The 16,231-nt window shown below is 49.7% G+C and overlaps 1 protein-coding gene across 9 annotated transcripts in view; it reads right to left on the bottom strand.

Moving 5' to 3' along the window:
• LOC119956184 (calpain-3-like) overlaps positions 1-16,231 on the bottom strand; it is a 182,398-nt gene that overhangs the window by 127,559 nt on the left and 38,608 nt on the right. For 6 of the 9 annotated variants that reach the window (XM_038783139.1, XM_038783131.1, XM_038783173.1 and 3 more), the window contains exon 2: positions 10,244-10,313. In XM_038783139.1, coding sequence (XP_038639067.1) covers positions 10,244-10,313 — 70 coding nt within the window. Of the gene's footprint in view, positions 1-10,243; positions 10,314-15,833; positions 16,187-16,231 lie in introns of those variants that run through there. The other 3 variants (XM_038783200.1, XM_038783150.1, XM_038783194.1) reach the window with 1 other exon arrangement.

Here is a 16,231-nt window from a genome sequence, read left to right as displayed (position 1 = left end):
GCAACACTTTCTTCACTCTCGGGGTTTTACCCGCCCACACAAAGCCCAAAATAATCATATTCACCCGCTTGAAAAAGGCCTTAGGGATGAAGATGGGGAGGGACTGAAAGACAGACAGATATCTGGGGAGGACCGTCATTTTCACGGTCTATACCCTCCCCGCCAGTGATAGCGGGAGCATGTCCCATCTCTTAAAGTCCCCTTCCATTTGTTCTACCAACCGGGATAGGTTTAACTTGTGTAGTACCTCCCATTCTCGGGCCACCTGGATTCCCAGATATCAAAAGCTCTTCCCTATCATTCTAAGTGGCAGCTCTCCCAGCCTCTTCTCCTGTCATCTTGCCTGGATCGCAAACATCTCGCTTTTCCCCATGTTCAATTTAAACCCCGAAAAATTGCCAAATTCCCCCAAGATTCGCATTACTTCCTGTGGTAGTCGGTATTAGGGGTATTACGGTTCCTAGGTTGGAGGTACCTGATGCTGTAAGATCATTGGTGTTGGAAGTACCTGATACTGTAAGATCATTGGTGAAGCCTGCCTGCTGGTTCCGCCCAGTAAGGCGGAGTATACGAGTCTGTGTTTCCCTAGCTGCTGCATTCTGTACCTGCGCTGCTGAGGGAAACATCTAGTTCAATAAAGCCTTCAATTGTCCTACAATCTCGCTTCGGGAGTTATTGATCGTGCATCACTTCCCACATCCCCTCCAGTGGGTCCGAAATGTACAAGAGCAGGTCATCTGCGTGGAGCAAGACCCGGTGCTCCACACCCCCCCGGTTCATAGAACAGTACAGCACAGAACAGGCCCTTCGGCCCTCGATGTTGTGCCGAGCAATGATCACCCTACTTAAACCCACGTAACCCGTATACCCGGTAACCCAACAATCCCCCCATTAACCTTACACTACGGGCAATTTAGCATGGCCAATCCACCTACCCCGCACATCTTTGGACTGTGGGAGGAAACCGGAGCACCCGGAGGAAACCCACGCACAAACGGGGAGGACGTGCAGACTCCACACAGACAGTGACCCAGCCGGGAATCGAACCTGGGACCACTGGAGCTGTGAAGCATTGATGCTAACCACCATGCTACCGTGAGGTAGCATACTCATACTCGCTACTGGTGTCTGATAGAGCAATCGCACCCAGTCAATGAAGCCCTCACCAAACCCAAAACTTCCCACTGCCTCCCACAGGTAATTCCACTCCACCCGATCAAAAGCCTTCTCTGCATTCATCACTACCACCACCTCCACCTCCTCCCCTTCTGGGACATCATAATAACATTGAGAAGCCTTTGAACATTGGACTTCAGTTGCCTGCCTTAACAAATCCCGTCTGGTCTTCCCCTATCACCCCCGGAACACAGTCTTCAATCCTTGTGGCCAGTATCTTAGCCAGCAGTTTGGCATCCACATTCAGTAGAGAAATCGGCCTGTATGACCCACATTGCTCCGGATCCTTCTCCCGTTTCAGGATCAATAAAATCGAGGCCTGCGACATTGTTGGGGGGAGGACTCCCTTCTCGCTTGCTTTGTTAAATGTTCTCACCAGCAGTGGGCTCAATATCTCTGAAAACGTCTTGTAGAATTCCACCGGATAGCCGTCAGGCTCCGGGGCCTAGCCCGACTGCATTCCCTCCAGCCCCTTGAGTATTTCCTCAATCTCAATTGGGGCTCCAAGCCCTCCCACCAGGTGCTCCTCCACCGTCGGGAACCTCAACTGATCCAAAAACTGCCTCAGCCCCTCCACCCCAGCTGGGGGTCCCGACTCATATAATTTACTATAGAAGTCCTTAAACACCTCGTTTACTCCTGCTGCGTCCAGGACAGTATTACCGTCTCTACTCTTTTCTTTACCTATCTCCCTAGCCGCCTCCCTTTTCCTGAGCTGGTGCGCTAATGTTCTGCTTCCTTTTCCCCGTTCTCATAAATTGCGACCCTTGCCTTCCTCAATTGTTCCACTGCTTTCCCTGTGGTCAACTGTTCCACTGCTTTCCGCCTGTCGCCTCCGCCGCTCCCTCAGTAGCCCCATGTCCAGGGCCTCCAAGTATCTCCTGTCCACCTGGAGTATCTCCTCAACTAACCTGTCTCTCTCAGCCCGTTCCACCTTTTCTCTGTGGGCCTGTATCGAGATTAATTCCCCTCTGACCACTGCCTTCAGAGCTTCCCAAACTGTCGCTGCAGAGACCTCCCCCGTATCATTTGTTTCCAGGTAATTCTGGATGGACTTGTTAACCTGCCCACAGATTGCTCCGTCCGCTAGCAACCCCACATCCAGTCTCCTCAGGGGGCGTTGCCCTCTCTCCACACTAACCCGTAGATCCAACCAGTGCGGGGCATGATCCGACACTGCGATTGCCGAGTACTCAGTATCCACCACCTTCGGTATTAGCACTCTGCTCATAACAAAAAAGTCGATGCGAGAGTATACCTTGTGGACATGTGGAAAAAAAGAAAACTCCGTCGTCCTCGGCGATAGGCAAACCTCCATGGGTCTACTCCCCCCATCTGTTCCATAAAACCCCTTCAATTCCTTTGCCGCAGCCGGCCTCCTCCCTGTCCTGGATTTTGACCGGCCCAATTCCGGATCAATAACTGTATTGAAGTCCCTTCCCATGATCAGGTTATGTGACTCTAAGTCTGGGATCTTACCTAACACCCGCCTCATAAATTCCATGTCGTCCCAATTCGGAGCATATATGTTCACAAGTACCGCTCGCACCCCCTCCAGCTTCCCACTTACCATTATGTACCTACCCCCCTTGTCTGACACGATTCTTCCTGCCTCGAATACCACTCATTTGCTGATCAAGATTGCTACCCCCTTGTTCATTGAGTCCAGTCCTGAGCAGAACACTTGACTGACCCACCCCTTCCTTAATCTTGTCTTGTCTGTAACCTTTAGGTGTGTCTCTTGTAGCATTGCCACGTCCTCCTTCAGACCCCTCAAATGCGCGAACACGCGGGGCCTCTTGACTGGCCCATTCAGTCCTCTCACGCTTCATGTGATCAGCCTGGATGGGGGCTTCCAACCTCCTCCTCCCCACCGACTCGCCATCACCCTTTTTAGGCCAGCCTCGAGCTCGCGCCCTCTGCTTCTTCGAGTCCCTACTCGGGCAGTCGCCATTCCCGACCTCCCATTTGTCCCCTAGTAACAGTTCCTCCCCTGTCAGCAAAGCAGCTCCCCCCTCCTTCCCCCTCCCAGCAACAACACTAGAAACCCAATCCCCCAACTCAATCCCCAGCTCAACACCTGCTCACCCCCCACTGCGCTTCCGAGAGTCAGCTGACTTGGTAGCTCCCGCCTCTGACACCAAGTCTGTTTTCCTATTGTTCTCTCCCCTCTCCCCCCACATGAATAAACATTTTAAAAGCATCACATTCCCCAGTGAACAAACATCAGAAAAAACAGTGAAGAAACAGTCACTTTAGAAAAATAGTCACCCAAAAAGCAGAACCAAATTCAAAGTGCATCCCCCACTCTACCCAGCTCCCTGCAAGACAAAGCAACCTTTAACCAACCACACAGCCCATTATTTCACATAGCACTACTCAAATTTATACAATCCAGCACAACAAATCACCGCCACAGTACTTCTCCAAGGCTTCAGTGTCTTTTAATTCACCTCCAGCTTCATTTCTTTATGAAAGGTCCATACTTCGTCTCGCGTTTCAAAGTAGAAGTCCGTTCCTCATGTGTGACCCACAGACGGGCTGGGTACAGCATCCCGAACTTCACTCCCTTCTTAAAGAGGGTAGTTTTTGCCCGATTGAACCCAGCTCGCCTCTTGGCCAAATCCGCTCCCAGGTCCTGATAGATGCGCAACTCACTTGCTGCTCCATTCTTTCTTGGCCCACCTCAAAACGTGTTCCTTGTCCATGAAACGGTGAAAGCGTACCACCATGGCTCTCGGCGGCTCGTTCGCGAGGGGCTTCCTCGTGAGGGCTCTGTGCGCTCTGTCCAATTCCAGGGGCCGAGGGAACGCCCCAGCCCCCATCAATTTCTCCAACATGTCCGTCACATAAGCCCTCGCATCCGATCCCTCACTGCCTTCAGGAAGGCCAACAATTCTGAGATTCTGCCTCCTGGACCTATTCTCCAGGTCCTCCAGCTTCTCCTGCATTCTTTTCTGGCGGTCGTTCATCATCCCCACCATGTTTTCCAGCACGGTTATATAACTCCGCGTGCTCGGACAACTTTTGTTCCACCTCCTGGATCGCTCTCATGTGGGTTTCCTGATTCTGAACCATTTGATCAATTGAAGCCTTAATCGGGTCCAGTGTGTCCTTCTTCAGCTTGGCGAAGGAATCCTCGAAAAACTTCAGCAGCTGCTCCATCGACCACTGTGTCGTCTCCCCACGGCCCTGCTGCCCCGCCATGCTGTCCCGTGTTACCAACTCTGCTTGTGTCACCCTTATAGGACTTTGTCGTCTCACACGGCCACTTCTGGTCCAATTCTCCATCCACCGGAGGGGGATTTCTCCTTACTGTCTCACTCTTCACCAATGTATCCCTTAAAATCCGGGAAAAAACCGGGGGGAAAAGATCCAAAAGTCTGTTACAGGTGGGAGCTATCAAATGTGCGACCTACTCCTCCATGGCCGCCACCAGAAGTCTACTGCTATTAATTCTTGGCACCTTGAGTCCAGTTTGATCCTGATAATTTATATTTAAATGTCACATGCACTAATCTGTTGGGATTATTGCCTGGAATGCCAGTCCTCTTGACAGACTTGATTTACTGACTGTGATGTTCCTGGATCGTTCTTGTTGAGTTGAAGGAATTGTGTCAAGTTATGGGCTGATGACAAAATCAACCTCCCGATAAGTATGGAGCACTAACAACCAGTTATTAGTGTACTAACGTGTTTTAAAAGATAGAGACAAACGACTGGACTTCCACCTGGTGAATTACATGCACATCGAATAAGTCTTGGGAAATTCAACCCTTTCCCATTTTCAGTATCCAATTATCCAACCTGAGTAACAAACACTCCTTTGGACAGATACATTCCTCTCTGCTCGATGCAGAGTAACGCTGTATCCACCTAGCCTCAACATGAAGCCTGCAGAGCAGTGCTCCCACAGGACCTGGGTAACATTATTCTGGCCAAGGGGGAGTGCCATGTCAAGTTTTATTGTTTAATATGCTTTTGAAAACTGTTACAATTGGAACACATTATTCAGGAGCCCAGGGTATTGTGGCAACAGAGGAGGTGCAGTACAGATTCATTAGAGAGCTGTTTGGCAAGAGGAAATGTGAGTTTATATTGATGAAGGGTTACCGATCATATATATTAGGCTTGAATTTTAATTCCAGAGACAGATGTACAGAGTCGAGGGTGGGGCGGGGGAACAGGATGGAATCTGACCACCACCCCCATTATGCAGATCAGGTGCAAGCCTTTCTAAAAGGAAGCGATGAGGGCTTTCTCTGGCTCACCAGCCAGTGTGCAAGACCTCCATTACGTGGATTCAATTCCACCCTATGACTTATTAGGGGTGTGATCCAACAGCCGTGTCACACCGAGCGCAAATCTGCTCAAGCCAGTTAGATTGCGGGAGCGTCCGAAATCGGGAACTACGCCGTGCGCCAATCAGTTTCTGAACTAACTGGCCCACTGCCATTGGCGAGATTCGGATCCTACCGCGATGTGGTGAGAAATCAATAATCACCAATTAACAGCAATCTCCATCTCATTAACCCCCTATTAAATGGCTTCCTATGATCTAACTGCCTCCTCAGCGAGTGGTCAGGTGGGCGTTCTTTAGCGCACCTATTAAAAAACATGAAGCTAGCGATTTGGCTGCTGTGGGGATCAGAGGAGGTGAGTAGCCAGTGCTCGGGTCGGGTGGGGGAGCCCGGGGGGTGGGGCGTGGAGGACACTGGCCCGGTCAGGGGGTTCGGCTGTCATCGATGGGGAGTGGTCCCTGGGCTGCGGGGTGAGTGGTGCAGCACCTACGGGTTCAACATGCCACCACGCAGATTGTGTATACCCATACCAGGGGCAACCCTAGCTGTTCACCCCAGGACAGAGCCCTGTCCATCATGATATGGTGAAGGTCACTTTAACTCTGGCTGCACAACTGAAGGCTATTACCAAAAGGGAATTAGCAATGTTAGTTATGTGAGTACTCCACAGCTCCCAAGTAGATTCCCGTGGAGATGTATCATCTGGTAGGCAAGAGTTATTGCAGCGCATCCCAATCAGTCCGTGAGGCCTGGACACTTTGCCTGAACGCTGGAGGCAACAACAACACAAAGGCCAACAATCAAACACCCAAGAGCTGTGCCTCAGCACTGGGCACATGCCCGCGACCAGAGGATGTGTGTGTGGATTAGGGAGGGAATCTGTGCCTGTTCCAAGTAATGTTCCCGACTGTGGTCAGGGGTCTGGGATGGATGCCCTGGAGCCCCAGGGATGCGTTTGCAGGGCGGGTGCTCCCAGCACAAATGGCTCATTGGATGATACCCTGAGAGATGGCAGGGAATGTAAGGTTGGGGGAGGCATGAAGAACTCGAGGGTACCAGAATGGAAGCCATAACTGATTGTTGGTCTCACACACTCTCCAATTCCTGATGGAAATCACATAATGGCTGATATTATGGATCCCGCTACAGCTGGCCTTGCGGTGGCAGTCCAGGCAGCCAGATGCAGGAGAAGGCAGCGGCAGCAACATCGACAGAGGCTCCTAGCAGCAACACGTGTTCAGGGGCCTGCTCCACATCCAGAGGACCAAGCTGCCCATCAGGCCAGGGAGGGACCAGAAGGGGAGGCCGGTGACGGCCCAAGGCGTACAGGGGTTGCTGGTCTTTCACGGAGATGTCGGGCAGATAGAGAAAATACCGGAAAATCTCAGTCGGTCTGGCAGCATCTGTAGGGAGAGAAAAGAGCCAACGTTTCGAGTGCTTTTCGAGTTTCGAAACGTTAGCTCTTTTTTCCAGCATTTTCTCTTTGGTTTCAGATTCCAGCATCCGTAGTAATTTGCTTTTATCCAGTGTGCCGCCGGAGAGTCCGTCTCAAAAAAGGGCCAGTGCATCGCCTGTGCCAGGTCCTTGCAGACCACATGGAGGAGAATGATTCCTGAACCTTAACACCTCATGTTCATTCCATGGCTCAAGTGGGGACATGTGTGACATACTCCAACCAAAGCCCACAAGTGCATCCGAGAGGTCACGGATGCCCTGTTTACCTGGGCAGCTAACTATATAAAATCTGACTTGGACCGAGCCCATCAAGATGCCTGGGCAGCAGGATTCTCTGCCATTGCCGGGATGCCCTAGATCCAAAGGGTAATAGATGGCACGGATGTCAACTTGCACTCACCGGGCGGTCCGGGAGCACCCTTCATTAACAGCAAGGGGTTCCACTCCTTGAACGTTCAGCTTGTGTTCAACCACCACCTCAAGATCATGCATGTGTGTGCACAACAACTACATACTGGGGCAGTCGGATCCCCCGATGTCTTCGAGGGACACCCCAGGATTACTGGTTGGCTCTTGGGGGAAAAGGGTATCCATTGAGGTCCTGGCTAATGATGCCAGTACAGAGTCCGGAGACCAATGCAGAGACCCGATGTAACAAGGCCTGGGCTGTTGTTCAGTGCATCAGGCTGCTGATAATGGGGTTCCAATGCCTCGACTGCTCTGGTGGTGCACTGCAGTACACCCTCCGTAGGGCCCCCACTTTGTGGTGGTCTACTGTGCCCACAACCTGGCACAGCTGCAAAGCGACGTGCTGGAGGTGAGGAGGAGAACATGCGGTCTTGTCTGATGAGGAGGACAAGGAGACGAGGAGGAGCCGGACTAGGAGGGACTCGAGGATGAGCCAGGATCAGCTGGACATGTTTCTCAGGGACTGGGACATGCACAGGAATGCCTCGGCAATGCCCACCTGAGACTGGGACAGGCTCCGCATACTCGGCATGGTCCACCTGTGTAAGGGACACATCCCCCAGCGACCGGGACATGCTGTCGAGGCCCTCAGCCATGGCTGTCACTGACTGAGCAATGCCTTGGAAACCATCACTCTGCTGATACCATGCTCCAAGCTTTTTACTGCAGTCACCACCTTAGCAGTGGTGGCCTTGGTGCCACGCATGGACAACGCCATCTCCTGCACCAGTAGCCTCTGGGACTCCTCCAATTAGCTATGGACCCACCAGAATGTACCTGACAGCCCCTTCTGAATCTCACGGACACACCCTAGCGTCTGTATCAGCTCCGGGATAACCTGGTCCAGAGGCTTGACATGGGACTGGGACCCAGCTCGGTCCTGGGATAAACATAGAACATAAAACATACAGTGCACAAGGAGGCCATTCGGCCCATCGAGTCTGCACCGACCCACTTAAGCCCTCACTTCCACCCTAACCCCGTAACCCAATAATCCCTCCTAACTTATTTTCACTAACGGCAATTTAGCATGGCCAATCCACCTAACCTGCACGTCTTTGGACTGAGGAAACTTGAGCACCTGGAAGAAACCCACGCAGACATGGGGAGAACATGCAGACTCCTCACAGTTAGTGACCCAGCGGGGAATCAAACCTGGGACCCTGGCGCTGTAAAGCCAGAGTGCTAGCCATTTGTGTTACCGTGCTGCCCACACGGCAGACCTCCGTCTGCTGTCTCCCTGGATGTCCCTGCCTCCATCCGAGGGGCATCAGCAACTATGTGGTGCTCACCAGATTGTGCCCCAGAAGGCTCTCCACTAATGTCGCCAACCGAGGTGTGTCCACATGCAACAAGAGATGTCAACATTCAGGCTTGGGCTGATAAGTGACAAGCAACATGCCACACAATTGCCAGGAAATTACTAACTCCAACAAGAGTGATTCTAACCATCTCCCCTTGGCATTCAACAGCATTATCAATGCTGAATACCCCGCCATCAGCATCCTGGATTACCACTAACCAGAAACTTGACAGGACAAGTCATATAAACACTTTAAACAAAAAACTGCTGCAAAAGCAGCTCAGAGGCTAGGAATTCTGTAGTGATTAATTAATTTGCTGACTCCGCAAAGCCTGTCCACCAACTACAAGGCACAAGTCATGAATCTGATTAAATACTTCCCATTTGCCTGGATGCGTGATATCATCCTGGACAAGGCAGCCTACTTGATCGGCAGCTCATCCACCTGCCTAAAAACTCACTCTCTTCGCCACCTATTCAGAGTGGCAGCAGCATGTTCCACCTACAAGTTGTACTGCAGCATCTCACCAAGGCTCCTTCAATTGCAACTTCCAAACTTGCGACCTCTGCTATTTAGAAGAACAACTGCAGCAGATCTATGGAAATACCACTCCAAGACAGACACCAACCTGACGTGGAATATGTCACTTTCTTCATTGTCATGGTTCAAATTCCATCCCTAATTAACATTGTGGGAGTATTGATAGCAGGTGGACTGCAGCAGTTCGTGAACATGACTCACCACCACCTTCTCAAGGACAATTAGAGATGGACAACAAATGTTGGCTCAGCCAATGATACCCCTATCGCCTGTACAAATGCAAGAAAGAAACATTTTGCGAATGATGGTACAGAGCATGCTCAGTCTGAACACAGAGAATCCAACTGGCAGCACATCTGATTGTTAGGACATGGTTTGCTGAAACAATAGCCTGTACAAAGGTCGGCAGCTTGCTGGGGTGCTGCTCCTAATGGGCATTGTTCCAAAGCACTGACCCGAGGCCCAGCACCTATCTCACACAATGTTATTTTATGCTCGTCAGCATGCAGTAGCTCCACCAATTGTTCTATGGAGAATGGAAGAAACTCTCTGCTCTTATATCACGTATTAACCCTCCAAAGGCTGTGCTATTTTTCCTTAATTTTGTCATCCTTAATGACTAGTACTGGGGGACAGCTACATAGATACCAGTGACTAGCATTCAGGTGTGAGTCTTAAAAGGAGCTTGATCCTGGTTTGCCTCTCTTAACACAACATAATAAGTAGTGGCCTCAGAATGTTGTATAATATAAGGCATTGGAAGCACACACTGCAATATTTTGTTGCCCTGAACGCAGTTGTCACCAGGAAAAAAGAAAGATTTGTATTTACATGGTGCTTATTACAACAACCAAACATCCCAAAGTGCTTTACAGCCAATGGTGTATTTCTCAAGTATCATCACTATGGTAATGTTGCATATGCGGAAACCAATTTGTGCACAAATTCCCACAAACAGTAATGTGTGATAATGACCAGATAATGTTTTTTTGATCTTACCCAAATCTCCTTGACAGATATCAGTTCTTGAGGCTCCGCCAATGATGAATTTCGGATTGTCACAGATTTCCTGACAAGGAAACAAATCACAATTAGCTGGGCCTGTCAACAACTGAAAATGTTTCCTTAACGCAAACATTTCCCTCTTCACCTTGGGAAAATATTTTTTTTCTTTACTCTTTCATGGAATGTGGGCATCACGTCAAGGCCAGCATTCATTGCCAATCCCTAATTGTCTTTCAACTGAGTGGTTTGTTTGGCTTTTCAGAAGGCAGTTAAGAGTCAACCACATTGCTGTGGTCTGGAGTCACATGCCAACCAGACCAGGTACAGAAGACAGACTTCCTTCCATAAAGGACATACCGGTAAGTGAATCAGATGGGGTTTTACAACAATCGATGATAGTTGTCATGGCATACCGTGCCTAGCTTTTATATTCCAGATTTATTCATTGTCATGTTGCCATTGAGGTGAGGGCATCACAGTAGCACAGTGGTTAGCACTGTGGCTTCACAGCGCCAGCGCCAGGTTCGATTCCCTGCGGGGTCACTGTCTGTGAGGAGTCTGCACGTTCTCCCGTGTCAGCATGGGCTTCCAACAGGTGCTTCGGTTTCCTCCCACAGTCCAAAGACGTGCAGGTTAGGTGGATTGGACATGCTAAATTGCCCTTAGTGACCAAAAAAGGTTAGGAGGGGTTATTGGGTTATGGGGATAGGGTGGAATTGAAGGCTTAAGTGGGTCGGTGCAGACTCGATGGGCCGAATGGCCTCCGTCTGCACTGTATGTTCTATATAACTTCTATGTAATTATCATTTAAACGTCGAGTACTGTGTCTAAAGACCACAGGTGGCATCGTTTACTGATACCCTTAAAATCTCTGGGCAGAGCAAAATGATTGGTGTTATTGATGAATGCCCATAATGTAATAGAATAAACTCAACAGATAGGTTCCATTGTTCTCATCAACAAATTCACAGTCGTCAAAGAGCGCTCATTAAAGCATGCACTATAATTAGCCAGTATTCAGTAATTTAGCAATGACAGTAAACCATAAGTGACAAACCTAAATCAGACCCAAAGCTTAATCTATAGTTAATATGACCCTGAGAAGACCAGCTGAAGTTTTAGCTGCATTCATACCCAGGTCTGTAATGGACAGAGCAGAGTACCATAATCGAACAGTCCAAATGAAAAAACAATTTACCCAATATTAACAAGTTCACGGTATTTCTATCTTGAATATAGGCCCAAGCAGTCATTATCCACCACCACTCTCCTTCCCTGGCTTCTACACCATGGCTGAACTTACTCTCACAATCGATAACTTATTCAATCATTTCCTCCAAATATAAGGTGTTGCTATGGATACCCGCACGGGTCCCGGCTATGTCTGCCTTTTTGTGAGTTTTATTAAGCATTCCTGATTACATTTTTACTTGAGTCCCAACCTCTCACCCCTCTTCCCAGTACAATTCTCAGCTCTTGCCTTAAACTGGAAAAATTAATCCACCTTCACATGGTCCATCTGATTCTTTCCTTCTCTTCTTTGACTTTTCTCTCTCTCTATTTATGGGGATGTGCTATTATTCACTATCAAAGCAATGACTCCTAAAGTTAGCCTGACTACATTACATCACATTTCACTTTCAATACCAGTATTTCTGATGTATGAAGAACCTAGGAAAACCCCCAACCATGCTTGAAAGAGCCCTCAACCGCGTCATGAACTTCCCACATAACTTTTCTCAGGCTTTCCCTTCTCTTCCAGCACTATGATACGGTTCCCTTTTTCTTCATCCTCTACCCTAACAGCTTTCGTGTTCAACAGATATTCCTCCACCATTTCCACCGCCTCCAGTGTGATGTCACCACCAAGCACATTTCCCCCTCCCCTTCCCCTCCCTTTGAACATTCCAAAGGGACTATTCCTTCCATGACTTCTTAATCCACTTCTCAATCACCCCAACACCCCTCCTCCCATCCAAAGGCACTTATCCATGCAAGTGCAGGAGATGCAACATCTGTCCTTTTACCTCCTCTCACATCGTCTAACGTCCCAAACAAATCTTTGAGGTGAAACAGCTATTGGGTGTACTTCTTTATTTGTTCTAGATGGGGGGACCAAATGCAGAATGGGTGACCATTTTGTGGAACATCTCCATTCAGTCTGCAAGTGCGACCCCGAGCTTCTGGTAGCCACCAGAAGCTCGGGGTCGCACTTGCAGACTGAATGGAGATGTTCCACAAAATGGTCACCCATTCTGCATTTGGTCATTTTAATTCTCCCCTTACTCTGACACTGGCCACTCTGTCCTCGATCTACCTCAATATTTCAATTAAGTTCAATAGAAGATACCAACAATAGCAACCCGTGTTTTTAGTGCCATGAAATGTCCCAAGGCACTTCACAGGAGCATCATAAACCAAAGTATGACACTGAGCCACAGGAGGCGATATTAGATGGGATGACCAAAAGCTTGGCCAGCGAGCGGCATTGTGGCACAGTGGTTAGCATTGCTGCCTATGGCGCTGAGGACCCGGGTTCGAATCCCAGCCCTGGGTCACTGTCTGTGAGGAGTTTGCACATTCTGCCCGTGTCTGCGTGGGTTTCACCCCCACAACCCAAAAGATGTGCAGATTAGGTGGATTGGCCACGTTAAATTAAGCCCCTTAATTGGAAAAAAGTAATTGGATATCCTAAATTTAAAAAGAAAGTCTAAAAAAAAAAGCCTTGGAGCTGAGGACTGTGTGCCCCAGGGGGGGGACTGTTCACTAGGTTCCCATTTTGCAAAACCTTTTGTAAAGCCCAGCAATGTCATGATAGCAAAGGAAAAATCCTACATGAGGGATTATACAGCGAGGAGGTCTGGTGTATGTTAATATATGCGAAAAAGGTTCTGGGACTTTCATGGCAGAAACCCTGTTACTAGGTGGGGCACAAGGACAAGCAAGCAGGGAAATCTCGCTGGCATAAAAGCCATTCCGACCTGCTGAAAACAGGGATGGAAAGCTTGGCACAACATTAAACATAGTTTTTTTTGGAAAGAAGTGCAAAAATTAACAACTTTCTGTGCAAAAATAATAAGTAAAGATGAGTATTAGCGCATAGTAGGGTGGGAGTGTGTGTTTCCGGCTCAGTCACCTTCACCCAATGTGATGTGATGAGAGTGCATGAGAAGTGTAGGTGAGGTGAATGAGAAGTGAGCCAGACGTATGGACATATTTTGCCGCTGCACTCCCATTACCCCCCCCCCCCCCCCCCCCCCACATACTCTCCTGCACCCCGCTCTCTCACCCCGGGAATACTCTCTCACCCCCAGTACACTCTCTCGCCCCCTCTCACATTCAGTCACCTCCTCACACTCTCTCTCTCTCTCCCCAATCACACGCTCTCTCTCATCCTCTGCCACTCCCCACACACACCCTCTCACACACTCACATAGCCTGCAGTCACTCACTCACTCACTTAGATACCAGTGGGCTCCACTCATGCTGCTGTGTGCTCTGCTGGCATCCCTGGGCCCTGCTCCAGATGCCCAAGATCCGTTCCAGATGCCTGGGCTCCGCTTACTGGCACCTCTGCACCCCATCACCTCTGCACCGCGGACCCTACCTTGGCTCTCTGGGCTTTGGTCCCAAACCTTAGCGCTCCAGCCACGTTCTTTAGCTTCCTGGCCCTCGGCTCCCTGGGTCCCGCTCCTCGACTCCACAACTCTTGACTCCCTGGGCCCCACTCCTTGGCTCCACAGCCCTTCGGCTGGATTGTTCTTGGGACGATGTCTCAACGCCGGCGTCAGAACTGTGGACTTTCACGCCCCTGCACTTCTGTGTCGGAGCTCGCGCGTGCGCAAGGCGGACTTGGACCGCGGAGCTGGACCCTGAAAATAAACCCCCCGATTGGCCGCGCGCCCAACCCTGACCGCCCTCACAAACATTTCCCGGCCGTGTATAAGGCCCCCCGCCCTCCGACTGCAGCCGCCACACTAGTTTCCTGACCGGCTGGACCACATTAGATCCACGCCGTTGGGGGACTTCATCTGGTCAGGGCAGAGAATGGCGGAGCGGGCCTCCAGCAAAGGCCCCAGGTAGGTGCTAGATGGCGCAGTGTACTCTCCGAGTACGCCATTTTTTGGGGCCCACAAAATCGGGGAACCGGCGCCGGTCCCGATTCCGTGCGGGGAAATGGATTCTCCGCCCCCGCGCGGGCCGCGATTTTGGCGGCGGGTTGCGGAGAATCCAGCCCCTTAGCTCCCTGGCTCCATTAGTGAGCCTATCAGTAGAAAACATGGGAAAGAAACAGCCTGTGATTGGAAGAGCAGCTCCATGCAGTTTCTTCAATTCAAAATTACCTGTTTGGTTGACATTTTGAAAACTAGTTCTGGGGGCCACATATAGGGGCCTCAAATGCCACATTCAGCCCTTGGGCCACATGTTAGACACGTCTGATCTGGAATAACAAGGGCAGTCGGCACATGGGAATGCCACCAGCCCAAAGTTGCCCAAATGTTACACATGCACTTGACCTGAAAATATATTGCCATTCCTTCCTCATCATGGGGTCAAAGTCCCAGAACTCCTGCCGGAATAGCACCTTGACTGCAACGGTCCATGAATTCCCAAGGGCAATTAGGGATGGCAATAAATGTTGGCCTTAAAAACAGTGATCATATCAGATGAATTAATTTTTAAAAAGGCTTTATAGTAACCATGCATAATACCACCTGAATCCAGTGTCAGACTACGTCGGCTGCTCTTCACTTACAGTAACTGATAGTACTCCCTCCCTCAGAGAGCTCACCCTGCTATTCACTACAACACTCAAGAAGCTCAATACCATCCAGGACAAACATTCAAACCCTCCACCACTGACGGACAGTGGCAGCCGTGTGTACCATCTACAAGATGCACTGCAGTAACACATCAAGGTTCCTTGGACAGTACCTTCCAAACCCACGACTACTACCATCTAGAATGACAAGAGCAGCAGATACATGGGAATCCCACGACCTGGAGGTTCCCCTCCAAGTCACTCACCACCCTGACTTGGAAATATATCTCCGTTCTTTCACTGTCGCAGGGACAACATTCTGGAACACCCTTCCTAACAGCACAGTGAGTGTACCTACACCTCAAGGCAGGAAGCAACTCACCACCGCCTTCTGAGGGGCAATTAGGGATTGGCAATAAATGCTGGCCAAGGATGCCCACATCCCGTAAATGAATTAAAAAAAAAACTTATAGTACTCCCAGGCTCACTCTCCTATTATAGAGAGTGTTTTACTCACAGTAATTGTGAGTACTCCCACCTGTATCCATTCTCAGATTACACATACTGCTCTTCAATTACCATTACTGCCAATTCATCCACTCTCACTCAGCCATCATAATGCAGGTTGCATTTCAATTACAGTGGCTGCAACAGCTCCCACCTCACCAACACATCATAGTGAACAGACTTCTCTTTAGTTACAGCAACTGGAAGTACTCCCATCCTCAACCACAGACTTCTGTCAGAGTAACATTAGGAACTCCAACTTCACATATCCTACTAGGCAGGACACCTTCTAGAAAATAGATTCTGCTTAGATACCTTTGGTCTTTTCCACAATATGTTCTTCACTTTTGTCGACTTTTGTCCCAGTTCTTTATACCCGAGGGACTCTACAGTGGCTGGAAACGTATCATCTTCAAACAGAATCTTTTTCTGCAGGCATTCCTGCTTCAGCGTCACAAAGTTCTGCTCATAAAATCTGATGGGCTTGTGAATCGACCCTTCCCCCTCCCTCCTCTGCCTCTCACGCACCAGGCGGTCACAGAAATGCCCGGATGCAGTGTATGGCATGGTTTCCAGCGAAAGATGTTCACTTCGATCTCAATCAGCAGACAGAGGGGCTATTGAGGCAGCAACTACCTCACCCAGGAGCAGATGATGTCAGCCGGCCGGTTACAATACCTTCAGAGGACACAAACTCCTGGCATAAATCCAGG

The sequence above is a fragment of the Scyliorhinus canicula genome, chromosome 2 (genome assembly GCF_902713615.1).
Source record: "Scyliorhinus canicula chromosome 2, sScyCan1.1, whole genome shotgun sequence".
In the NCBI taxonomy this organism is placed as follows: Eukaryota; Metazoa; Chordata; class Chondrichthyes; order Carcharhiniformes; family Scyliorhinidae; genus Scyliorhinus; species Scyliorhinus canicula.
This window is presented reverse-complemented; position numbering and strand designations above follow the sequence as displayed.